General features: G+C 43.0%; 1 protein-coding gene and 1 non-coding gene across 5 annotated transcripts in view; one reads left to right on the top strand and one right to left on the bottom strand.

Moving 5' to 3' along the window:
- JAKMIP1 (janus kinase and microtubule interacting protein 1) overlaps nt 1-26,156 on the bottom strand; it is a 234,668-nt gene that overhangs the window by 55,608 nt on the left and 152,904 nt on the right. For all 4 annotated transcript variants that reach the window (XM_038744991.1, XM_038744994.1, XM_038744992.1 and 1 more), the window contains 5 exons: nt 14,282-14,491; nt 12,187-12,306; nt 9,036-9,182; nt 5,783-5,923; nt 3,655-3,714 (listed from right to left, as the gene is read on the bottom strand). In XM_038744991.1, the coding sequence (XP_038600919.1) occupies nt 3,655-3,714; nt 5,783-5,923; nt 9,036-9,182; nt 12,187-12,306; nt 14,282-14,491 (678 nt within the window). The remainder of the gene's footprint in view (nt 1-3,654; nt 3,715-5,782; nt 5,924-9,035; nt 9,183-12,186; nt 12,307-14,281; nt 14,492-26,156) is intronic.
- Nucleotides 4,149-4,221, top strand: TRNAK-UUU. The gene has a single exon. It is a non-coding gene; the product is annotated as a tRNA-Lys (tRNA).

The raw sequence follows: 26,156 nt of genomic DNA, 5'->3' as shown, positions 1-26,156 counted from the left end.
GGATTCGAACCCAAGTCACCTGACTCCCAGACTCGAGCTCTTTCCCTTAGACCGTGCTGCTTCCTGTTGCTTCTGACTGCTTCTCTTGTGTTTAGATCCTTTCTCCTGTCTTCTAGGATGGCTTGCCATTCTTCAGCTCCCCAAATAGCCACTCTGTGAGCATCCCTCTGGCATCTCTTGCGTGGCACAGCTCCTCCAAGAGGTCTTCCCTGAATTCATTCAATCGTATTTATTGAGCACTTACTGTGTGCACAACACTGTACTAAGTGCTTGGGAAGTACAAGTTGGTTAAAGAATAAGCCCTCATTTCCCCTTTTCCCACTCACTTCTGCATCAACCTGAATTCATCCCCTTATTCACCACCCCCTCCTCCAGCACTTATGTACCTATCCATAATTTATTTACATTAATGTCTGTACATGATAAGATCTAGACTATAAATTCATTATGGGCAGGGAACGTGTTGGTTAAATTGCTATGTTGTACTTCCCCAATCACTCGGTAGAGTGTCCTGCACACTGTAAGTGCTCAATAAATACGACTGATTGAGTCACATCCTGACAGTGTCACATATCCTGTCAGCAGAGCTGCAAACATAGCTTCAATTCTGTTTTTGTTTCCTTTTAAATGACATTAGTTAAGCGTTTACTATGTACTGAGCACTGTTTTAAGCAATGGGTAGATCAATCAATGGTATTTATTGAGTGCTTAGTATGTGCAGAGCACAGAACTAAGCACTTGGGAGAGTACAAGGGAGAGCACTTGGGAGAGAGCGCTAAGCACTAAACTAAGCACTTGGGAGAGAAGCAGCGTGGCTCAGTGGAAAGAGCACGGGCTTTGGAGTCAGGTCATGGGTTCAAGTCCCAGCTCTTCCAGCTGTCAGCTGTGTGACTTTGGGCAAGTCACTTAACTTCTCTGTGCCTATGTTACTTCATCTGTAAAATGGGGATTAAAACTGTGAGCCCCCCATGGGACAACCTGATCACCTTGTAACCTTCACAGTGCTTAGAACAGTGTTTTGCACATAGTAAGCGCTTAACAAATACCATCATCATCATTGTTATTATTATTATTATTACAATACAACCAAATTAGCAAACACACTCTCTGCCCAGAATGAGCTTGCAGTCTAGAGGGGGAGATAGACATTGCTAGGAATGAATAGGTAATTTATAATGTATAACTTAAAGATATGTCCATAAATGCTCTGGGGTTGGGATGGGGTGAATATCAACTGTCCAAAGGTCACAGTTCCAAGTGTGTAGATGCCGCCGAAAGGAGAATAAGCCGGGGAAAAGAGGGCTTCATCAGGGAAGCAACAACTTTTCCAAGTGCTTAGTACAGTGCTCTGAATACAGTAAATACTCAATAATTATGATTGAAAGAATGAACACAGTCAATGTCCCTAATGGGGCTCCCAGTCTAAGTAAAAGGATGAAGGATTTAATCTTCACTCTACGGAAGAGGAAACAGATGAACAGAGAACTAAATGATAGTACTGATAATGATGGTATTTGTTAAACTATATGCCAAGCACTGTTCTAAGCGCAGGGAAGGGGGGGAGGGATACAAGGTAATCAGGTGGTATTTGTTAAGCACTTACTATGTGCCAAGCACTGTTCAAAGAGCAGGGGTGATACAAGGTAATCAGGTTGTTCCACATGGGGCTCACAGTCTTAATCCCCATTTTACACATGAGGTAACTGAGGCACAGAGAAGTTAAGTGACTTGCTCAAAGTCACACAGCTGACACGTGGCAGACCAGGGATTAGGACCCATGACCCCACAGCACTTAGGTACATTTGTACATATTTATTACTCTATTTTATTAATGATGTGCATATATCTATAATTCTATTGATTTTGATGATATTGACACCTGTCTACTCGTTCTGTTTTGCTGTCTGTCTCCCCCTTCCAGATTGTGAGCCCGTTGTTGGGTAGGGACTGTCTCTATATGTTGCTGAATTGTACTTTCCATGGGCTCAGTATTCATTCATTCAATCGTATTTATTGAGCGCTTACTGGTTGCAGCGCACTGCACTGAGCGCTTGGAAAATACAAGCTGGCAAAGCACTCAATAAATATGATTGAATGAATGACCTCTGACACCCAAGCCTGGGCTTTTTCCATTGAGCCACGCTGCTTCTCAAGTACTAAAGTAACTTAAATAAATCACAGAGCAGACAAGTGGCGTAGCTGGGATTAGACTAGGCCCTCTGACCCCCAGGCCCAGGCTCTACCCACTAGACAACACTGCTTTCAGTAGCTAGGAAGTGAGTAGAGGTTTAGGGCTGGCCGTTCTGGGTTGCCTAGTCAACGGGAAGGCGAAAACTTGTAACAATTTCATAAAGTTCACGGTCACACTCCCTGAGTTCCAAAGGCACAATGTGAAGGCATTTTTTCCCAACAAGTTGTTACTGCCATTAACAGGAAAAACCCTCTTCCTCAGATTTTTGGGAGCCCAAGGGCTTACGCTAATAAATGCAATGTACATTCCATTAAGACTTGCTTACATCAATCAATCAATCAATCGTATTTATTGAGCGCTTACTGTGTGCAGAGTACTGTACTAAGCGCTTGGGAAGTACAAGTTGGCAACATATAGAGAAGGTCCCTACTCAACAGTGGGCTCACAATCTAGAAGGGGGAGACAGAGAACAAAACCAAACATATTAACAAAATAAAATAAATAGAATAGATATGTACAAGATAAATAGAGTAATAAATATGTACTAACATATATACATATATACAGGTGCTGTGGGGAAGGGAAGGAGATTAGGCTGGGGGGGGGGGGAATGGAGAGGGGGAGGAAGGGGAGAGGCAGGAGGGGACTCAGTCTGGGCCACAATGATTCAAAACACAAATAAGCTTTTAGGAACGAAAAAAATTCACCGAAAAAGAAATGTTTTAGCCATTGAATGATCACTTTTTCAGTGGTATTCGTTAAGCGCTTTCTTTTTTGCTATTTGTTAAGCGCTTCTTTATGGTGTCATTTAAGCAGGTTTTTTTTATGGTATCTGTTAAGCACTCATTATGTGTCAGGCACTGTACTAGACCCTGGGGTAGATACAAGCTTATCAGGTTGGACACAGTCCATGTTCCACATGGGATTTACAATCTTAATCTCCATTTTATAGATGAAGTGACAGGCACCGAGAAGTAATAATGATGGTATTTGTTAAGCATTAACTATGTGACAAACACCATCCTAAGCGCTGGGATAGATGCAAGGTATGAAATGACTTGCCCAAGGTACATAGCATGCAAGTGGCAGAGACGGAATTAGAACTCAGGCCCTTCTACCTCCAAGCCCGTGCTCTAACCACTGCACCATGCTGTTATTAATAATGATAATAATCATAATATTTGTTAAGTGCTTACTATGTGAAAAGCACTGTTCTAAGCACTGGGGAGGTTACAAGGTGACCTATACAGATTAAGATGATGTTCTAAAAGGCCTAATCCTTTTATCGTACTCTCCCAAGCGCTAAGTACAGTGCTCTGCACATAGTAACTGCTCCATAAATACCAATGATGAGGATCTTTGGTGTGGCGTCTTCACATAGGATTATGAAATCTAGGAGAAAGAGGTGGATTGTTAAGAGAAGGACACGCTTAAACTACAGGCAACAAAGGAAGAATTCTCACCTTTGGAGGCTTCAAACTTTTCCTCCGTTGTCTTTTGGAACGCAGTAACCGTTCTCTTTCCTGGAAGGGAATGAAACAATTTCCTTTATATTCCGAGGAGACCAAAGCAAAAAGTAAAATGACTATGGCTCAGTGGAAAGAGCACGGGCTTTGGAGTCACAGGTCATGGGTTCGAATTCCGGCTCCACCACATGTCTGCTGTGTGACCTTGGGCAAGTCACTTAACTTCTCTGAGCCTCAGTTACCTTATCTGTAAAATGGGGATTAAGACTATGACTGTGAGCCCCATGTGGGACAACCTGATCACTTTGTATCCCCCCCAGCACTTAGAACAGTGCTTTGCTTAACAATGCTTAACAAATGCCAACATTATTATTATTATTATTATTATTGGGATAGGCTTGCAGTAACTAACCCTGTGTGTAAACTGAAAGTCTACGCTTTGGGAAGCGGCAGGGGAGAGTGGACGCTGAGGGACCCAGGTTCAAATAAGGGCCCAGTTAGCTCAGTCGGTAGAGCATCAGACTTTTAATGTGAGGGTCCAGGGTTCAAGTCCCTGTGCGGGTGAGATTTCATTTTTAGAGAAGCAGCGTGCCTCAGTGGGAAGAGCACGGGCTTTGGAGTCAGAGGTCAGGGGTTCAAATCCTGGCTCCAACAATTGTCAGCTGTGTGACTTTGGGCAAGTTACTTCACTTCTCTATGCCTCAGTGACCTCATCTGTAAAATGGGGATTAAGACTGTGAGCCCGCTGTGGGACAACCTGGTCACCTTGTAACCTTCCCAGCACTTAGAACAGTGCTATGCACATAGTAAGTGCTTAATAAATGCCATTATTACTAAATAAGGGCTCTACCAGAAGGCCAGCTGTGGGACGTTTGGCTGAGAAGCAGCATGGCATAGTGGCTAGAGCCCGGGCCCATGAGTCAGAAGGTCATGGGTTCTAATCCTGGCTCCGGCCAAGTCGCTTCACTTCTCCAGGCCTCAGTTACCTCATCTGTCAAGTGGGGATTGAGACTGTGAGCCCCAGATGGGACGGGGACTGTGTCCAACTCGATTTGCTTGTATAATAATAATGGCATTTATTAAGTGCTTACTGTGTGCAAAGCACTGTTCTAAGCACTGGATCTAAACGCTGTTCTAAGTGTTGTATCCACCCCAACGCTTAGTACAGTGCCTGGTGCTTAATAAAATGCCATCATAAAATGCCCCCTTGCCATCATAAAATGCCCAAGTGACAGAGCCGGGATTAGAACCCATGACCCCCAACTCCCAAGCCCAACCTCTTTCCACTGAGCCATGCTGCTTCTCTGAGCTTGGCACATAGTAAGCGCTTAACAAATATCATTATTATTATTATTATTATTAATCATTATAGGATGAAACAAAACTAACCCTAGATGTCGGTAAATCACAGAAACTAATGAGGGGTAAATCTAATTAGTCTCAGAGTTGGTCAAACTATTATTTTACTCAAAATGTTTGCTGAAATTACTCTAACTAGGCAAAGTTGGCTCAATATGCTATATCAGTAATGGTATTCAGTGAGCACCTTTCATTCATTCATTCAATCGTATTCATTCATTCATTCATTCAATTGTATTTACTGAGCGCTTACTGTGTGCAGAGCACTGTACTAAGTGCTTGGGAAGTACAAGTTGGCAACATATAGAGAAGGTCCCTACCCCAAAACGGGCTCACAGTCTAGAAAGGGGAGACAGACAACGAAACAGAACATGTGGACAGGTGTCAAATCACCAGAATAAATAGAAATAAAGCTAGATGCACATCATTAAGAAAATAAATAGAATAGTAAATATATACAAGTAAAATAAACAGAGTAATAAATCTGTACAAACATATATACAGGGGCTGTGGGGAGGGGAAGGAGGTAGGGTGGGGCGATGGGGAGGAGGAGAGGAAAAAGGGGGCTCAGTCTGGGAAGGCCTCCTGGAGGAGGTGAGCTTTCAGCAGGAGAGCTACTATGTGTGGAGCAATATACTAAGTGCTTGACGCATTATTTATTTTATAATGGCATTAGACATTAAACCTCTAGTTTTAACATCACGGGAAGATCTCTGCCTTTGGGTGGCTTTCGACAATTGTTCGTCGGAGGAAAGTGAGAACATACCACTGCAAGCTCATCAATCACATGCTGCTGTTCTATGACTTGCAGCCTCAGAAACTCGATTTCTTGCTCATCTCGGGTAATACTGAGGTCGTTGAGGGAAGTGTGTCGCTTTAAAGATGCTTGGTTAGCTAGCTTTTCTTTCTGTAAAAACGAGAAAAACAATAGAAAGAACTTGAGAGAAACCCTTCTGGTGGGAAAGCAAGGCTCTAACATCAGACGTAATTATTCATCACTTTCACAGGTTGAGTCTTCTGATTAGGTAAATATGGATTTTTATTTTTTAGCTGGTGGTTCTAGTAGAAATTCTCTTCAGGGTTTAGAGCAGCTTCGTAGATACCTGCATACATCAATGCCTAAGGCAAATAATGATTTATTTAGGCTACAAACTCCTTGTGGGCAGGGAGTCTGCCTAACAACTCTGTTATACTGTAGCCCATTGTGGGCAGGGATTATCTCTCTTTAGTGCTATATTGTACTTTCCAGGCACTTAGTACAGTGCTCTGCACACAGTAAGTGCTCAATAAATACTATCAAATGAATGAATCAATCAAAGCATTCTTTCTAGTTTGTTTTTAATGGTATATTTTATGGCATTTATTAAGTGCTTACTATGTGCAAAGCACTGTTCTAAGAGCTGGGGAGGTTACAAGGTGATCAGGTTGTCCCACGGGGGGCTCACAGTCTTCATCATCATCATCAATCATATTTATTGAGTGCTTACTGTGTGCAGAGCACTGTACTAAGTGCTTGGGAAGTACAAGTTTGCAACACATAGAGACAGTCCCTACCCAACAGTGGGCTCACAGTCTAAAAGGGGGACAGATGAGGTAACTGAGGCACAGAGAAGTTAAGTGACTTGCCCAAAGTCACACAGCTGATGCTTGGCGGAGCCGGGATTTGAACCCGTGACGTCTGACAAGGTCATAAAGCAGACAAATGGCAGAAGCTGAGGTTAGAGCCCAGGTCCCTCGGACTTTCAGGCCCGGGCTCTAACTGTTAGGTTATACTGCTTCCCCAGTACAGCGCTTTTTACACACTGGAAAGAGCCTGGGTTTGGGAGTCAGAGGCCGTGGGTTCTAATCCCGGCTCCACCACTTGTCAGCTGTGTGACTTTATTTTACTTGTACATATTTACTATTCTATTTATTTTATTAATGATGTGCATTTTAGACTGTGAGCCCACTGTTGGGTAGGGACTGTCTCTATATGTTGCCAATTTGTACTTCCCAAGCGCTTAGTACAGTGTTCTGCACATAGTAAGTGCTCAATAAATACGATTGATGATGATGATGATTTAGCTTTAATTCTATTTGTTCTGACGACTTGACACCTCTACACATGTTTTGTTTTGTTGTCTGTCTCCCCCTTCTAGACTGGTAGCCTGTTGTTGGGTAGGGACCGTCTCTATATGTCACCAACTTGTACTTCCCAAGTGCTTAGTACAGTGCTCTGCACACAGTAAGTGCTCAATAAATACGATTGAATGAATGAATGGACAAGCCACTTCAATTCTTTGTGCCTCAGTTACCTCATCTGTATAATGGGGATAAGATTGTGAGCCCCATGTGGGGCTGATTACCTTGTATTTGCCCCAGTGCTTAGAACGGTGCTTGGCACATAGTAAGGGCTTACCAAATACCCTCATTATTAATAAATATGATTGATTGGTTTATCAGGATGTGTAGGAAAGAATGCTGAATTCATTTATTTTAACATGATTATGGCCCCTGAGTGAGCTTCACTGGAAATCAATCAATCAATCGTATTTATTGAGCGCTTACTGTGTGCAGAGCACTGTACTAAGCACTTGGGAAGTACAAGTTGGCAACATATAGAGACAGTCCCTACCCAACAGTGGGATCACAGTCTAAAAGATTTTTGGAAAGATTTTCTACAATTGATTATGGTTAACCAGTGAATTCTGGGGCAGAGATTGAAGATTCTCTCTCCTTCTCTAGTCTGTAAACTCTCTGTGGGCAGGAATCATGTCTGCAGCGTGGCTCAGTGGAAAGAGCCCGGGCTTAGGAGTCAAAGGTTATAAATTCTAATCCCGACTCCACCACTTATCAGCTGTGTGACTTTGGGCAAGTCACTTAACTTCTCTGTGCCTCAGTGACCTCATCTGTGAGCCTCACATGGGACAATCTGATTACCTTGTATCCCCCCAGTGCTTAGAATAGTGTTTGGCACATAGTAAGCACGTAACAAATACCATCATTATTATTATTACCTACTCGATTGCACTGTACTCTCTCAAGGGCCCAAAACAGTGCTCCGCACACAATCCAAGTGCTCAATAAATACCATTGACTGATTTATTGTTTGGAGATTAGTGCCTTTCCTAGTAACTATTGGGCCTAATTTTAAGCCTCTGCATCACACAATCTTCGGGCCTTGACAGGGTATGTGTCTGTTATACTGTTCTACTGTCCTCTCCCAAGTGCTTAGTACAGTGCTCTGCACACAGTAAGTGTTCAATAAATACGATAGCCTGACTGACTTGTCCAGGCCTGCAGGAATAGCTCAAGGAATCCAATTCAATTCAGTCGTATTTATTGAGCGCTTACTGTGTGCAGAGCACTGTACTAAGCACTTGGGAAGTACAAATGGGCAACATATAGAGACAGTCCCTCCCCAACAATGGGCTCACAGTCTAGAAGGGGGAGACAGACAACAAAACAAGTAGACAGGTGTCAATACTGTCAGAATAAATAGAATTATAGCTATACGCACATCATTAACAAAATAGTATAGTAAATATGTACAAGTAAAATAAATAGAGTAATAAATCTGTGCAAATATATACAAGTGCTGTGGGGAGGGGAAGGAGGCAGGGCGGGGGGGGATAGGGTGGAGGAGAGGAAAAAGGGGGATCAGTGTGGGAAGGCCTCCTGGAGGAGGTGAGCTCTCAGTAGGGCTTTGAAGGGAGGAAGAGAGCTAACTTGGTGGATGTGTGGAGGGAGGGCATTCCTGGCCAGGGGAAGGATGTGGGCTGGGGGTCGACAGCGGGACAGGTGAGAATGAGGCCCAGTGAGGAGGTTAGTGGTGGCAGAGGAGCGGAGGGTGCGGGCTGGGCTGGAGAAGGAGAGAAGGGAGGTGAAGCAGGAGGGGGCGAGGGGATGGACAGCCTTGAAGCCGAGAGTGAGGAATTTTTGCTTGATTCGTAGGTTGACAGGCAATCACTGGCGATTTTTGAGGAGGGGAGTGACAAGCCCAGAGTGTTTCTGTACAACTTGATTCCTCAAGCTCATACCAGTTCCACGTTTTCCCTTGCAAGATTTTTTATTTTTTCTTCCATCCTCTGTATGCTCTGCAGCAGGTCTTCATTCTTCTTGGTCATTCTCTTATTTTTTTCGACGAGAGGTTTCAGCTGGACTTCTGTCTCTCGAGAGCGCTTCACCTGGGGATCGGAACAGGTGCTATTTTAGTAGTTTAGCAGTTAATAATGACGATTATGGTACTTGTGAAGTGCTTACTGTGTGCCAAACACTGTTCTAAGTGCTGGGGTAGATACAAGTTAATCAGTTTGGACACAGTCCCTGTCCCACATGGGGCTCACACTCTTAATCCCATTTTACATGTGAGGGAACTGAGGACCAGAGAAGTTAAAGGGCTTGCCCAAGGTCTCACAGGAGACATGTGAAGGAGTCAGGATTAGAACCCAGGTCCTTCTGACTCTCAGGCTCATGCTCTATCCATTAAGCCACACTGTGGAATCAGGATTAGAACGCAGGTCTTCTGACTCCCATTTGTGTGCTTTATCCACTAGAAACGTATCTGGCCTACCCTGCCATATCAAAAGTCGTGCTCTGTTTCTCTATGAGCATAGGTGTATATATGTATACATGTTTGTACGTATTTATTACTCTATTTATTTTACTTGTACATATCTATTCTATTTATTTTATTTTGTTAATATGTTTGGTTTTGTTCTCTGTCTCCCCCTTCTAGACTGTGAGCCCACTGTTGGGTAGGGACCGTCTCTAGATGTTGCCAACTTGTACTTCCCAAGCGCTTAGTACAGTGCTCTGCCCACAGTAAGCGCTCAATAAATACGATTGATTGATTGATTGATTGATAGGTGTACAACTCTACCAAAGCTAATGGGAGATGCTATAAAACTAGGCCATGGGCCAGGGACTTTCATTATGGGAAGGCACATGGCTTACTGGGTAGAGCACAGGCCTGTGAATTAGAAGGTCATGGGTTCTAATCCCGACTCTGCCACCCCCTCTGCTGTGTGGGCTTGGGTAAATCGCTTAACTTCTCTGTGCCTCAGTTACCTCATCTGTAAAATGCAGATTGAGGTTGTGAGCTTCATGGGGGACAGAGATTGTGAACAACACAATTTGTTTTTGTCCACAATAGTTAGCACTTAACAAAAATCACTATTATCCGTATTATTAGGATGATGATGCCCTGTACAGATTAAAAGCTATTGTCTCACCATGCCATTCTCCTCAATGGGGAGAAGCTCAGAAAATTTTACCAAAAAACCTGAAACTATATTTAACTTTCAAGTATAGGATTGGCTGACATTTTTTAAAATTAATCATTGGGTTTTTTTTTGGGAGGGATGGCATTTATTAAGCGCTTACTATGAGCAAAGCACTGTTCTAAGAGCTGGGGGGGTTACAAGGTGATCTGGTTGTCCCACATGGGGCTCACAGTCTTCATCCCCATTTTACAGATGAGGGAACTGAGGCTCAGAGAAGTGAAGTGACTTGCCCAAGGTCACACAGCAGACATGTGGTGGATCTGGGATTCAAACCCATGACCTCTGACTCCAAAGCCCATGCTCTTTCCACTGAGCCACGCTGCTTCTCTTAAGCAGTGGTTAAGTAGTGGTTAACATTACTACCACCACTAATACTACTAATCAATCAATCAATCATATTTATTGAGTGCTTACTGTGTGCAGAGCACTGTACTAAGCTCTTGGGAAGTACAAGTTGGCAACATATAAAGACGGTCCCTACCCAACAGTGGGCTCACAGTCTAGAAGGGGGAGACAGAGAACAAAACAAAACATATTAACAAAATAAATAGAATAGATATGTACAAGTAAAATAAATAAATAGAGTAATAAATACGTACAAACATATACATATATACAGGTGCTGTGGGGAAGGGAAGGAGGTAAGGTGGGGGGATGGAGGGGGCTCAGTCTGGGAAGGCCTCCTGGAGGACGTAAGCTCTAATAATCAATCAATCAATTGTATTTATTGAGCGCTTACTGTGTGCAGAGCACTGTACTAAGCGCTTGGGAAGTACAAGTTGGCAACATATAGAGACAGTCCCTACCCAACAGTGGGCTCACAATCTAGAAGTCTAATAGTATTTGTTAAGGGTTTACTGGGCACCAGTGGTTCTATGAAACCAGCACAGTGCTTGGCCCAGATTAGGTGCTCAATAAATGCAATACTAAGAGCCCTTCTCAGGATCACACCTGGAGAGTTTCCAGTACTTTACCAGTCTTGACTTGGCCAGTGGCTAGCGAGTGTCAGGCCATCTGCTACAAGTCGAAACTCCCCTGTGCTGGGCAGCAACTGAATGGGAGAGATTCGAGGGCGGAGACTCAAGTTTACTGCGCGGAAAGAGGCAATGGTAAACTACTGCTGGATTTTGACCAAGAAAACTCAGTGGATCCACTACCAGAACGATTGCAGATGGAGCGTTCTGGGAGAGATGTGTCCATGGAGGGTCGAAGAAGATTCAACTTTGTTTCCTCATCATTCAGACAGGAATTAAACACCTGTTGTTTCTCCCATCTAGCCTGTGCCAAGGACTATATCCAATTTGATTATCCGCAGGGTTTAGCAGGGTGCTTGGATCAGAGTAAGCGCTAAATACCATCATTAAGATACTACTGAGCTCTAAACTGGCTCTAGGGAGAGACGAAGTTGGCAGAATCAAGTTAGTCTTGACCAACTTTAGAAGATAAAATAGCGACAGTCAAAGATTGTCGCTGTGGACAGGGAATGTGTCTGCTTATTGTCGTATCGTACTCTTCCAAGCGCTCAGTACAGTGCTCTGCGCACAATAAGCACTCAATAAATACAACGGACTGACTGACAAGGGAAAGAAGCCACAAGACTGTGACAATTCCAGTGTTTCTCAGCCTTAAATCTTCTCTCTTACAGATAGGATTCAGAGATGATATCTTAAAAAAACTTGTGCACCTGCTCTCGACAACTTTCCCTCCGAGTGGGGCTATGTAGGAGTGGGGGCTTTTCCTCTCCCCTTCTGAGGGACCACCCACAGAGACAAATATAATTCAAGCTAATTTGAACGATGGAGGGAACTATTACTTGTTTTCAAGTGAAAATGATCTGCCCTAACCACCCCCTGAGTTTGTTTCCCGTAAAATGCATTGCCATCTGCTCTGGCAAGAATAATTTTACCAGTTCATTTCTTTCATCGGCTAGAAGGGTATTTCTGTCTTCCAGCTTCCGTATGACGGCGTTCAGTTCAGCAATTTTTAGTTGAAACCTCCGCACATCACGTTCATCCATATGCTGATCCTAAAAGACGCAGAAGACATGAATATGCTCTTTGAAACAGGCAAGAAACAATAAGGAAACATCCAGATGCAACAAAACTCTGTAGACCCTTGCCATGAAGTCATATGACAGGTCAACTCTAGGTATTGAGGGCTTACGGTGTGCAGAGCACTGTGCTAAGCACTTAGGAGAGTACACTGTAAGTGAATTGGCAGATGTGTTCCCTGCCCACAATAATAGAAGAGATTTTCGATCTGATCCTTTTGTTCCCCAGAGTGCAAGCTCCTGTACTTCCCAAGCGCTTAATACAGTGCTCTGCACACAGTAAGCATTCAATAAATAATGAGAAACATTGTGGCTCAGTGGAAAGAGCCCGGGCTTTGGAGTCAGAGGTCACAGGTTCAAATTCTGGCTCCGCCAAGCGTCAGCTGTGTGACTTTGGGCAAGTCATTTAACTTCTCTGTGCCTCAGTTCCCTCATCTGTAAAATGGGGGTTAAGACTGTGAGCCCCCCGTGGGACAGCCTGATCACCTTGTAACCTCTCCAGAGCTTAGAACAGTGCTTTGCACATAGTAAGCGCTTAATAAAATGTCATTAAAAAATAAATACGATTGAATGAATGAATGAACATGTCCTTTGTTGAATTGAGTGCACCAGAATCAGTAAGCACTCAATAAATACGATTGAATGAATGAATGAATAAATGCTCATTAAATAGGTTTGCTACTACCACTACTGCAACACACCCAAGTTGTTCAGGGAGGTGGGAAACCCGGGTTATTGTTTTTCAACCCTACCAGTAATTCTCTTAAAAAAAAATCATCCAGAATTTAGCATGAGAGTAGTGTGGTCCAGTGGATAGAGCACAGATCAGGAAGTGAGAAGAATTTGGGTACTAATCCCGATTCCACCCCTGGTCTGCTGTGTGACCTTCAATAGCAATAATAACAATAATAATAACAATGGTACTTGTTAAGTGCTGACTATATGCCAAGACTGTTCTATGCACCGGGGTAGATACAAATTAATCAGATTGGACACGGTCCCTGCCAACATGGGGCTCGCACTTTCAATCCCCTTTTTACAGATGAGGGAACAGAAGCCAGAGAAGTGAAGTGACTTGCCCAAGGTCACACAGCAGACATGTGGCAAAGCCAGGACTCTCTTGTGGCCCCCAGGCCCGTGCTCTATCCACTAAGCCACACAGAGCTTCTCTTCACTTCTCTGTGTCTCAGTTCCTTCTTCTGTAAAATGGGGATTAAGACTGAGCTCCATGTGGGATATGGACTGTGTCCAACCTAATTACCTTGTAAGATAATAATAATAATAATAATAAAAATGGTACTTGTTAAGTGCTTACTACATGCCAAGCACCGTTCTAAGAGCTGGGTTAGATACAAATTAATTAGGTTGGACACAGACCCTGTCCCACATAGGGCTCATACTCTTAATCCCCATTTTACAGATGAGGTAACTGAGGCCCAGAGAAGGGAAGAAAGTTGCCCAAGGTCACAAAGTCGGCATTAGAACCCATGACCTTCTGACTCCCAAGCCCATTTTCTATCCACGAATCCACTAAGCCACGCTGCTTCCTGTATCTACCCCAGCACTTAGTACAGTGCCTGGCACATGCTAAATTCTTAATTTTTAAAACAAAAAACGATGGCTTTGAGACAGCATTTCCAGATGGTGACAAGATGCTAACAAGATTGTAAACTGCATGAAGGCAAGGAACATCTGTTTTGTTTTCTTTGGATTTCCCCAATGTGCTTAGCACAGGGTGGTTTGATTTGCTGGTTTATTTATAATAATGTCTGTCTCCCCCACTAAACTGTGAACTCCCTTGTGGGCAGGGAATGTGTCTGTCCGTTGTTGTACAATCCCTAGCGCTTAATATAGTGCTTGGCACACTGTAAGTGCTCAATAAAGACAACTGAATGAATAAACAAACCGATCGTTTGATGAAAGAGACGTTTCCTGGAGAACACGAACTTACCAGGCTGCCCATCAGTTCGGAGAGATCTCCTATTCCGGGTGGAAGCTCTTTCTTTGGGCTACTGTGGTACCGCTCCGCTTCCTTCACTTGGACTAGTTGTTCATCCAAAGCTTCTTTCTGAAGAAGTAGCTTCTGGGTATGACCAGCCTGGACACCCAAGTCCTTCTCCAAGGCCGATATCACTCGCTCTTTTCCTTTTATCTCGTCCATCTAGAATGAATCAGAATGACCATTAAGACTCGTGGCATGGGAGGAAACCCTAACGGTCTTGCTCTGTGACTCCACGTGGATGGCATGAACAAAAAATTTCCATCATTTTCACTAGGTGCTAGGAACCTCTTCTAGAGGTGTGTGGCTTTTATCGCAGGAAGTAGAGGATTTTAAGCCAGTCAGTTCATCGTGTTCATTGAGCATTTACTGTGTAAATGCTCATTTTCAAGCAAAAACTCCTCACTATTGGCTTCAAAGCAATCCATCCCCTTGCCCCCTCCTACTTCACCTCCCTTCTCTCCTTCTCCATCCCAGCCCGCACACTCCACTCCTCTCATGCAGCTAACCTTCTTACCGGGCCTCCTTCTCGCCTGTTCCACTTTCGACCCCTGGACCACATCTTACCTGTGGCCTGGAATGCCCTCCTTCCTCAAATCCACCAAACAATCACACTTCCCCCCTTCAAAGCTCTACTGAAGGCTCACCTCCTCCAGGAGGCCTTCCCAGACTAAGTCCCCCTTTTCCTCTGCCCCCCTTTCCTTCCCCATCATCCCAACTCACTCTCTTTGCTCTACCCTGCTCCCCACCCCACAGTACGAATGTAATTATAATTCTATTCATTTTTATTAATGATCTGAATACAGCTATAATTCTATTTATTTATAATGATGCTACTGATGCTGGTTTACTTGTTTTGATGTCTGTCTCCCCCTTCTAGACTGGGAGCCAGTTGTGGGCAGGGATTGTATCTGTTGATGAACTTCCCAAGCGCTTAGTACAGTGCTCTGCACGGAGTAAGCACTCAATGAATGATTGAATGAATGAATACGATTGAATCAAATGAATACAGAACACTGTACTAAGCACTGGGGAGAATACAATACAACAATAAACAGACACATTCCCTGCCCACAGTAAGCTTACAGTCTAGAGGAACAAGAACACGGTTTCATTCATTCAATTGTATTTATTGAGCTCTTACTGTGTGCAGAGCACTGTACGAAGCTCTTGGAAAGTACAATTTGGCAATCCTGTCAATTAAGAATGATACTGCAATGCGACAGGGATTGTGAGCCCATCATTGGCCTTTTCAGCTACACAAGCTCTCAGGTGAACCTCACCACTAATATTGTCATCTAGGACTACAGAGGACAACGCTATACATTCACTTATTACCATGACATTCAGGGAACAACGAGAGTTTGTCTCCCCCGCTAGACTGTAAGCTCATCATGGGCAGGGAATGTGTCTGTTTATTGTTCTATCGTGCTGTCCCAAGCCCTTAGTACAATGCTCTGCCCAAGGTAAGCGCTCAATGAATACGACTGAATGAATGAATGAACCAAGCATTCTGAAGAGCACAAAGAAAGATGCGTTCTCCCAATGAACGAAGGTTCAGAGTAGACACAAGCACAACTCTTGAATGGCTTGGAATTATCAGTAGTATTCATTCTCAGGGTCATCATCATCATCAGTCGCATTTATTGAGCACTTACTGTGTGCAGAGCACTGTACTAAGCGCTTGGGAAGTACAAGTTGGCAACATTCCCAAGCGCTTAGTACAGTGCTCTGCACACAGTAAGCGCTCAATAAATACGATTGATGATGATGATGATGAAACAAACAGATGGAAAACTGAGCAGGGCCCTAAAGAGGTCATCGAGTCCAATCCCCTGCCTCTTAGCGGAGAGTCTGTGCGCTGGAGGAAGGGCAGTGAAATCTATGTTGGGTGGGTCTGGCAGCTGGCAGGCACCAGTGCCCACCTGTAAATGCGGTTGGCACCACCATCCAGGAGGAGAGTCAGGTAAGCCTCCCCCAGAAGACGAGCTCCCTCTCGGCTTGGCGTCTGAGGGTGACTTTGGCTTTCCCCCCTCTTGCTAACCCCGAACTTTCTCCCGCCGGCTCTCCGCGAGTCACCGCGACACAGAGCTTGGCACCGTCTGAAGTGATTTGCCCAAGGGCAAACAGTGAAGGGTTGGTGGAGCCATGGAAACTCGTTTTGTCTATCTCTGTCTGTCTGTGGTGAGAGAGAGAGAGTGTGTCTGTGTGTGTCTAGGTGGTGAGTCCATTGGTGGGTAGGGATTGTCTCTATTTGTTGCCAAATTGTACTTCCCAAGCGCTTAGTACAGTGCTCTGCACACAGTAAGCGCTCAATAAATACGATCGAATGAATGAATGAACATATAGAGACAGTCCCTACCCAACAGTGGGCTCACAGTCTAAAAGTCGCACCTGGAGAGTTTCCAGTCCTCTATCAGTCACGACTACAGGAGGGAGAGTGAAGCAGAGGCCCGTCCATTCCATTCCTAGCTTGGCCAGTGGCTAGTGAGTGGCAGGCAATCTGCTAGTAGTCAAAACTAGCCCGTGCTGGGCAGCACTAACAAGGGAGAGTTGAGGGCAGAGACTCATTTACTTTATGGAAGGCAGCGATGGTAAACCACTTCTGGATTTTTACCAAGAAAACTCCATGGATCCGCTACCAGAACAATTGCTGATGGAAGTGGGGCATTCTGAGAGAGATGTGTTTTTGGCGTCGCTATGGGTCAGACACAACTCGACAGCACAAGACAATAACAATTCATTGAGCCCTTATTACGTCCAGAGCACTGTACTAAGTGCTTGGGAGAGTTTGATACAATGGAATTAGCAGACACGTTCCTTGCTAATAATGAGCTTACAGTCTAGAGGGGGAGATGGATGTTAATCAATCAGTCATATTTATTGAGCGCTTACTGTGTGCAGAGCACTGTATTAAGCGCTTGGGAAGTACAAGTTGGCAACATATAGAGACAGTCTCTACCCAACAGTGGGCTGCCGCTGCCAAAAGGGATGCCAATTTAGGCATGCTCACAGTCTAAATGTTAATATGAATAAGTAATATATAATAGACAATTTAAAGGTATTATCTGGGCTCATGATTCCCCATAGCAGGGGAGATGAGTCTTTAATAACCTACACTGCCATTTTATCATGGCTAGCTCTCAGCTATCCAGTCTTCTAGACTGTGAGCCCACTGTTGGGTAGGGACCTTCTCTATATGTTGCCAACTTGTGCTTCCCAAGCGCTTAGTACAGTGCTCTGCACACAATAAGCGCTCAATAAATATGATTGAATGAATGAATGAATCATGATCACTTCCAGTTTTTTTGGTTTTGTGTTTTTTTTCCCCATACACTCACAAACCCACACACACCACTATAATAGGCACTATTATTATACACTGTGTGATGCCCAGTTTCATAAACTAAATCCAGGATAAACTGGATTTTCCTATAGAAAAATTTCCATTTTTAGGAAGCTTTTTTGCTTTTTCCTGATATTTAGCTTTAGGCATTCTTGGAAAGATGGCACCACCCTGGTCATATTCAGCTTATTTAAATCATACTCTAATTTGACTTCACTTCTCTCTCACACTTTTCTTTCCTTTTTACATTTTTGAAGACAAATTCCAACCCAGAACATAAAATAGACTTTAATAGGGAAAACGGGTGATACATAACTAGAGATGATCTGGGGCAAAACATTTTGCACAAGCCTATTAAAAGATTCAAAATGCTTAACGCTTGCCAAAGTGCCCTGTTGCTGATGATGATCTTTGGTGCCAATAAAAACTGCCACTCCCGCACACTCATTTCGGGGGAAAATTGCTTTGAAAGATGGCAAATTCCAAGGAAAACCAAAATCAGCAGTTGCCATAGAAACCCAATTCCGCGTGTGTATTTTAAGAAAGCATCTTGAACATATAGAAAATAATATGTAGCATGTTTTCTACATTTGAGAGGCTTCCAATTATTTTATATATACAGGAAGCGACGTGCTAGAATCCATTGTGGTACTCAGTACATAGATCTGCATTCAGCTTTAGGACAAGTTAGTAATAAATGCTCTTAATTTCATTTCCTCAGCATTGTCAAAAAGCAATTTTAAGGCTAACATCCTTTCCTATCTTCCCTAAGGCTGTCTGAGGTGGAGAATCAAAATGAGTGCTTTGCTTGATTTTATGGCATTGTTTATGCAGACTTGTTGCTAAAAAATAAACATGAATAAGTCAGGAGGTTTGAAAGGCGTGTGCTAATCCAATATGTTCTGTCCAAAAAAAAACCATAAATTCATGACACGATTGTAGGCAACTCACTCTCTGGATGGTGTTGCCATGGGCAACAGAATTTCCCTGCTGGAAGAGGAAAAAGACATTTATCAAATGTAGAGGTTATTGGGAAAACAAGGGACTTGTTCTCTTCCAAAGATTTTTTTTTTCTAAAATCACTGAATGTTCTTTGGGAAAATGTATATCTAGTTGTTGTTTTTTTGCTACTAGGATATGCACTGACTATACTGAAGTGGGGCTTTGAAACACATTTAGAATATTCATTTATAACTAGCTCATTCAGTCAGTTCTTTTACGTCAAAGACTGGCTTTCATTTTAATTCACATCAGTAGATAAGTTGTAATATTAATTTTATCTGTACATATTTTCACAAGGAGCATGAAGGCTAGCTCTCAGCTATCCATTAATAATCAGAACCAGTCTTATTTTGGCAGGGTTGGGAGAATTTTCTTTTTATGTTTACTTTTTTACGGTCATTGTTATGCTCTTACTCTTTGCCAGGCTCTATATTAAGCACTGGGGTAGATTCAAGGGAATCAAGTTGGATACAGTCCATGTCCCACATGGGGCTCACAGCCTTAATCCCCGTTTTACAGAAGAGGGAACTGAGGCACAGAGAAGTTAAGTGACTTGCCCAAGGTCACAAGCAGCCTCCCCCTCTAGACTGTAAACTTATCATGGGTAGGGTACGAGTCTACCAACTCTGTTCTGTTGGTCTCTCCCAAGCAGTTAGTACAGTGCTCTGCACAAAGTAAGGACTCAATAAATATGATTGACTGACAAGTGCTAGAGCTGGGATTAGAACCCAGGTCCTCGCTCTATCCACCCAGGAGATGTTCAATAGATACTGACGATGAACATGATGGATACTTGTACATTTCTATCCTACTTATTTTATTTTGTTGGTATGTTTGGTTCTGTTCTCTGTCTCCCCCTTTTAGACTGTGAGCCCACTGTTGGGTAGGGACTGTCTCTATGTGATGCCAATTTGTACCTCCCAAGCGCTTAGTACAGTGCTCTGCACATAGTAAGCGCTCAATAAATACGATTGATTGATTGATTGATTGATTGGATACCTAGACCCCATTTACAGTTTAGGAATGGATTCTGGGAAGGCACAGAGGATTGTAGGTAGTAGGTAATCTTTGGAGCACATTTTAGACTTCCTTTCCCAGTAACTTAGACAAAAAAATTAGCCTCACTTTCTTCCAAGAGGCATGGCAACATTCATTTGATCATATTTATTAAGCGCTTACTGTGTGCAAAGCACTATAGTAAGGGTTTGGGAAAGAACAATACAACAAACTGTGACATTCCCTGCCCACAGTGAGCTCACAGTTAGGACTCAGGTAGGCATTCACCCTGGTTTAAGAATGAGTCCAAGTATTTATCCAAAGGTATGGAATTCTGAAAGAAGTCAGAATTCTTTTTTTAACCTCCCTCCTATTTGAACTCCTGGCTGGCAGGAAGAGAAAGATATACAGTGAATTCAGCGTGGCTCAGTGGAAAGAGCACGGGGCTTGGGAGCCAGAGGTCATGGGTTCAAATCCCAGTTCCGCCGCTTGTCAGTTGTGTGACTTTGGGCATGTCACTTAACTTCTCTGTGGCTCAGTTACCTCATCTATAAAATGGGGATTAAGACTGTGAGCCCCACGTGGGACAACCTGATCACCTTGTAGCCTCCCCAGGGCTTAGAATGGTGCTTTGCACATAGTTAGCACTTAACAATTGCCATTATTATCACTGTTATTATTATTTGTAGAGGGGACCTCCCCCCTCCCCTGCCTTTTTCCCAGCTACCTAATGATAATAATAATTAAGGTATTTCTTAAGCACTTATTATGTGCCAGGCACTATCCTAAAGTCTGAGGTAGACACAAGCAAATCAGGAAGGACACAGTCCCTGTCCCCTGTGGGGCTCACAGTCTCAATCCCCATGTTACGGTAGAGGGAACAGAGGCTCAGAGAAGTGGAGTGACCTGCTCAAGGTCACACAGTAGACAAATGGTGGAGCCAGGATTAGAATCCATGACCTTCTGTCTCCCAGGCCTGGTATCTACCCATTAGGCCATTCTCCTCCTTAATATTTGGATACTTGAGATCCTGATGAACCATTACACCTCTCTTCTCCCACACTCCCAAGAGATGTGTTCAAAGATGTGCACACGTTGTCTGGTTCTTTCTTTCAGTAGAGATTTCCACTTGGCTCTTTTGTAATAAAGTGAGGTAATGTATATGACACTGCATTAAGGAACAAACACAGAAATTTACGCCGGACTAAGAGAACTCTCCATATAGTAAGCGCTCAAATTCATTGATTGATTAACAAATACATAAATCCTAGAAAAGCAATGTTTTGGAGAAAGCCTGTTGGTGAACTGCAGGAAAAGACTAGTGAAAATATATCGTAATTAATGTACCTTGAGAGGAAGTCTATATATGGACAAAATAGCAAAAATAGATCATTACCTCCTTGAATTCAGGGATGGAACTCTCCCAATCAAATATGACAGTCCTTTTCCCATAGTAGGAGATCAATAATTATTACCAGTCATGAAAATGGAACCCACTCTTTAGACTTCAAGCTCGCTGTGGGCTGGGAACGTATCTGCTAATTCTGTTGACGTGTACTCTCCCAAGCACAGCGCTCTGCACATCATAAGCGCTCAATAAATACCATGAATTGACTGAATAAAATAAATTGCCTGAATCAAATGCACACCCTGGTGAAATATTAGGATTCCAGGTTCATGGCCCTGATTATTGCAGGAACTGGAGGGGAAGAGCATAGAGTCCATGGTACCTTGAATAGCAGCTATTAAGTGGGAGAACTAATAGTAATACTAATAATGGTATTTGGTAATCACTTACTATGTGCCTGGCCCTCTTGGGTCAAGAAATCCCAACTGCATTGCACTTTCCCCAAGGCTCTGCGCATTATGGGCAGAGAATGTGTCTGTTTATTGTTGTATTATACTCTCCCCAGTGCTTAGTACAGTGCTCTGCACACAGTAAGCGCTCTATCGATATGATTGACTGACTAGTAAACCCAAATATTTTGTGGATTGATTGAGCCAAGATGCCCCAGTCTACGCTTTTCCCATCTGCATAAGTTAACCTAAGGCTCTTGGGGAATGAGGGGATAATACTGGACAAAAGGTTACCCATATTATCCCACCAGGTCAAAGCGTTAGATTGCCGTGGCTCAGTGTAAAGAGCCCGGGCTTTGGAGCCAGAGGTCACGGGTTCGAATCCCGGCTCTGCCACATGTCTGCTGTGTGACCGTGGGCAAGTCACTTAACTTCTCTGAGCCTCAGTTACCTCATCTGTAAAATGAGGATTAAGACTGTGAGCCCCACATGGGACAACCTGATCACCTTGTATCCCCTCCAGCGCTTAGAACAGTGCTTTGCACATAGTAAGCACTTAACAAATGCCATCATTATTATTATTATCATTGCCAATAACCAGCGAAATGACTCCCATGATCAGAGTAATGTAAAAACGATTAAGCCCCACAAAGTTTTCATTAGCTATGATGTTGGAACTTTTTTAGGGGGGAGGGGGTACTTGTTAAGCACTTACTATGTGTCAAGCACTGTTGTAAGCACTGGGGTAGATTCAAAGTAATAAGGTTGGACACAGTCCCTGTCCCACATGGGGCTCACAGTCTCAATCCTCATTTTACAGCTGAGGTAACTGAGGCACAGAGAAGTTAAGCGACTTGCAAGGTCACACAGCAGACAGGTGGCAGAACCAGGATTAGAACCCATGACCTCTGACACCCAAGTCCGGGCTCTTGCCACTAGATCAAGCTGCTTACAACAATAGACTAATAATCCCCCATCGGATTTATGTACATATCTATAAATTATGGATTAGAAATTACTTATTCAGTCTCCCACTTAAGACTGTAAACTCATTATGGGCAGGGAACGTGTGCTAATTCTGTCGTATTGTACGCTCCCAAGCACTTAGTACAGTGCTCTGCACATAAGCACTTAATCCCATCGATTGATTGAAAAATTGATTCGATGAGTGAATAAGGAAAGAGAAGCCCTAAAACTCCAGAACAAACCACTTAAGTGGGTTCAATAAATAAAGATGCTTTAGTCAATGGGGAGGGCACACAAAGTTGCCAGTCAGCTAAGAAACCAATTGGCGATTAGGCAGGAAAATGCCAGTCTCTGACTCAACTTTGGGTAATGGTTTTACTTGCTCTGTTGGATTCCGGGAACCCCAAACTGGACTCCACTAGATTGGAAACTCCTGTGGGCAGGAATCGCCTCAACCGATCCCCGTCTACTCTCCCAAGTGCTTAGTGTAGTGCTCGGCACACAATAAATCCTCAATAGCACCAACTGATTGTTCAATAGCCAGAGAAACAACTCTTCAGTAATGTCTAATAATAAAAAATCCCCATAATTTTGCCAATAAGCCCCCAAACCTAGGTGAGGATGAAGGAGTCTACATAAATGTCAGAAAAAGCTAGACAGGAGCTCCCTTAATCTCTTGAGAAGAAAAAAATTGGAAGCACTTAGGAACATATCCCATAGCACTTACGTACATATCTGTCATTTATTTTAATTGCTGTCTCCCTCTCTAGGCTATAAATTCGTTGTGGGCAGGGAATATGTCTGTTATTTTGTTGTATTGTACTCTCCCAAGTGCTAAGTACAGTACTTTGCACACAGTAAACACATTTTCTTACAATAAAATTTTCATTTTTAGTAAGCTTTTCTGTTTTTTTGTTTTGTTTTGTTTTTACTGACTGACTGTTTTTACTTACTGACTTTGGTTTTTGCTGTAATCTCTCCTTGTATTTCATAAGGGGAAGTGTCGCAATTTGAAGGAAAGAAATCCTTTTGTTTTTTTAACCTCAAGAACCACATGATGCCACAATCAATCAGTGGTATTTGAGTGCTCCCTCTGGGCAGAGCACTGTATTGAGCTCCCTGGAGAGTATAAGATAGTAGAACAAATTCTGCCCTCAAGAAGCTTACAGGCTAGACAGGGAGGCAGATGTTCAACTAGATGGCAGATAGGCAAGTACATAAGTGCTGAGGGGGAAATATTAATGATGATGATGATGGCATTTGTTAAGTGCTTTCTATGTGCAAAGCACTGTTCTAAGCGCTGGGGAGGTTACAAGGTGATCAGGTTGTCCCACAGGAGGCTCACAGTCTTCATCCCCATTTTCCAGATGAGGTAACTGAGGCACAGAGAAGTTAAGTGACTCGCCCAAAGTCACACAGCTTACAATTGGCAGAGCTGGGATTCGTACCCATGACCTCTGACTCCAAAGCCTGGACTCTTTCCACTGGACCGTCTGTATATGTTGCCAACTGGTACTTCCCAAGCGCTAAGTACAGTGCTCTGCACACAGTAAGCGCTTAATAAATACGATTGAATGAATGAATGATGAATGAATGAATGAGCCACGCTACTTAAAGTGCTTAAGAGGAATAGACACAACTAGGCAAACTTACTTTTTGCGGAGCCCTGTACTAAGCACTTGGAAGAGTACAATATAACAACAGATGCTTTCCCTGCCCCAAACAAGCTTACAATCAAGAGGATGAGCTCATTCACGTGATTCAGTCATTCCATCATATTTATTGAACACTTACTGATTGTAGAACATCGTACTAACCACTCCGGAGAGTACGATACAGTGGCTTAGTGGAAAGAGCACAGGCCTGGGAATTAGAGGATGTGGGTTCTAATCCCAGCTCTACCACTTGTCTGCTGGGTGATCTGGGGCAAGCCACTTAACTTCTCTGTGCCTCAGTTCCTTCCATCTGGAAAATTTGGATTAAGACTGTAGGCCCCACTTGGGACAACCTGATTACCTTGTATTTCCCCTGTGCCTAGAAAGGTGCTTAGCACATAGTAAGTGCTTAACAATAACCATTGTTATAACTTGTACTTCCCAAGCACTTAGTACAGTGCTCCGCACACAGTAAGCGCTCAATAAATACGATTTAAGGAATGAATGAATGAATTATTTGAGAAGCAGCCTGGCTTAGTGGATAAAGCACAGGCCTGGGCGTCAGAAGGTCAAGGGTTCTAATCCCGGTCAAGTCACCACACTTCTATTAGAGAAGCAGCGTGGCTTAGTGAAAAGAGCACAGGCTTGGGAGTCAGAGTTGATGGGTTCTAATATATGTTTGTATATATGTATGTTTGCATATACATATGTTTGTATATATATATACATATACATATATATATATATATGGATACATGTCTGTATATATGTTTGTACATATTTATTACTCTATTTATTTATTTTACTTGTGCATATCTATTCTATTTATTTTATTTTGTTAGTATGTTTGGTTTTGTTCTCTGTCTCCCCCTTTTAGACTGTGAGCCCACTGTTGGGTAGAGACTGTCTCTATATGTTGCCAACTTGTATTTCCCAAGCTCTTAGTACAGTGCTCTGCACACAGTAAGTGCTCAATAAATATGATTGATTGATTGATTGATTCTAATCCCGGCTCTGCCACTTATCTTCTGTGTGCCTTTGGGCAAGCCTATTCACGTCTCTGGGCCTCAGTTACCTTATCTGTAAAACAGGGATTAAGAGTGTGAGCCCCATGTGGGACAACCTATTTACTTTGTATCTACCCCAGAGCTTAGAAAAGTGCTTGGCACATAGTAAGTGCTTAACAAATACCATAATTATCAATATTATTCTCTGCTCCTCAGTTACCTCTTCTGTAAAATGGAGATTATGAATGTGAGCCCTATGTGGGACAGGGACTGTGTCCAATCTGACTTGTATCTCCCCTGGTGCTTAGAACAGTGTTTGGCACAAAGTAAGTGGTTAACAAATACCATAAGTATTATTATTATTCTCTGTGCCTGGGTTACCTCTTCTGTAAAATGGAGATTAAGAATGTGAGCCCTATGTGGGACAGGGACTGTGTCCAATCCTACTTGTATCTACCCCAGCGCTTAGAACAGTGCTTGGAACACAGTAAGCGCTTAACAAATACCATAATTATTATTATTATTATTCTCTGCACCTTGGTTACCTCTTCTGTTAAATGGAGATTAAGAATGTGAGCCCTGTGTGGGACAGGGACTGTGTCCAATCTGACTTGTATCTACCCCGGTGCTTAGAACAGTGCTTGGCACACAGTAAATGCTTAACAAATACCATAATTATTATTATTATTATTCTCTGCACCTCGGTTACCTCCTCTGTAAAATGGAGATTAAGAACGGGAGCCCCATGTGGGGCAGGGACTGTGTCTAATTTGACTTGTATCCACCCCGGCACTTAGAACAGTGCTTGGCACATAATAAGTGCTTAACAAAGAGCATAACAATAATAATTATTACTATTATTCTCTGCACCTCGGTTACCTCTTCTGTAAAATGGAGATTAAGAATGTGAGCACTATGTGGAACAGAAACTGTATTCAATCTGACTTGTGTCTACCCCGGTGCTTAGAACAGTGCTTGGCACATAGTAAGCGCTTAACAAGTTTCATTATTATTATTATTATTATTACTATTCTTATTGTTATCATTATTATTATTCT

Source organism: Tachyglossus aculeatus, chromosome 4 (assembly GCF_015852505.1).
Source record: "Tachyglossus aculeatus isolate mTacAcu1 chromosome 4, mTacAcu1.pri, whole genome shotgun sequence".
In the NCBI taxonomy this organism is placed as follows: Eukaryota; Metazoa; Chordata; class Mammalia; order Monotremata; family Tachyglossidae; genus Tachyglossus; species Tachyglossus aculeatus.
This window is presented reverse-complemented; position numbering and strand designations above follow the sequence as displayed.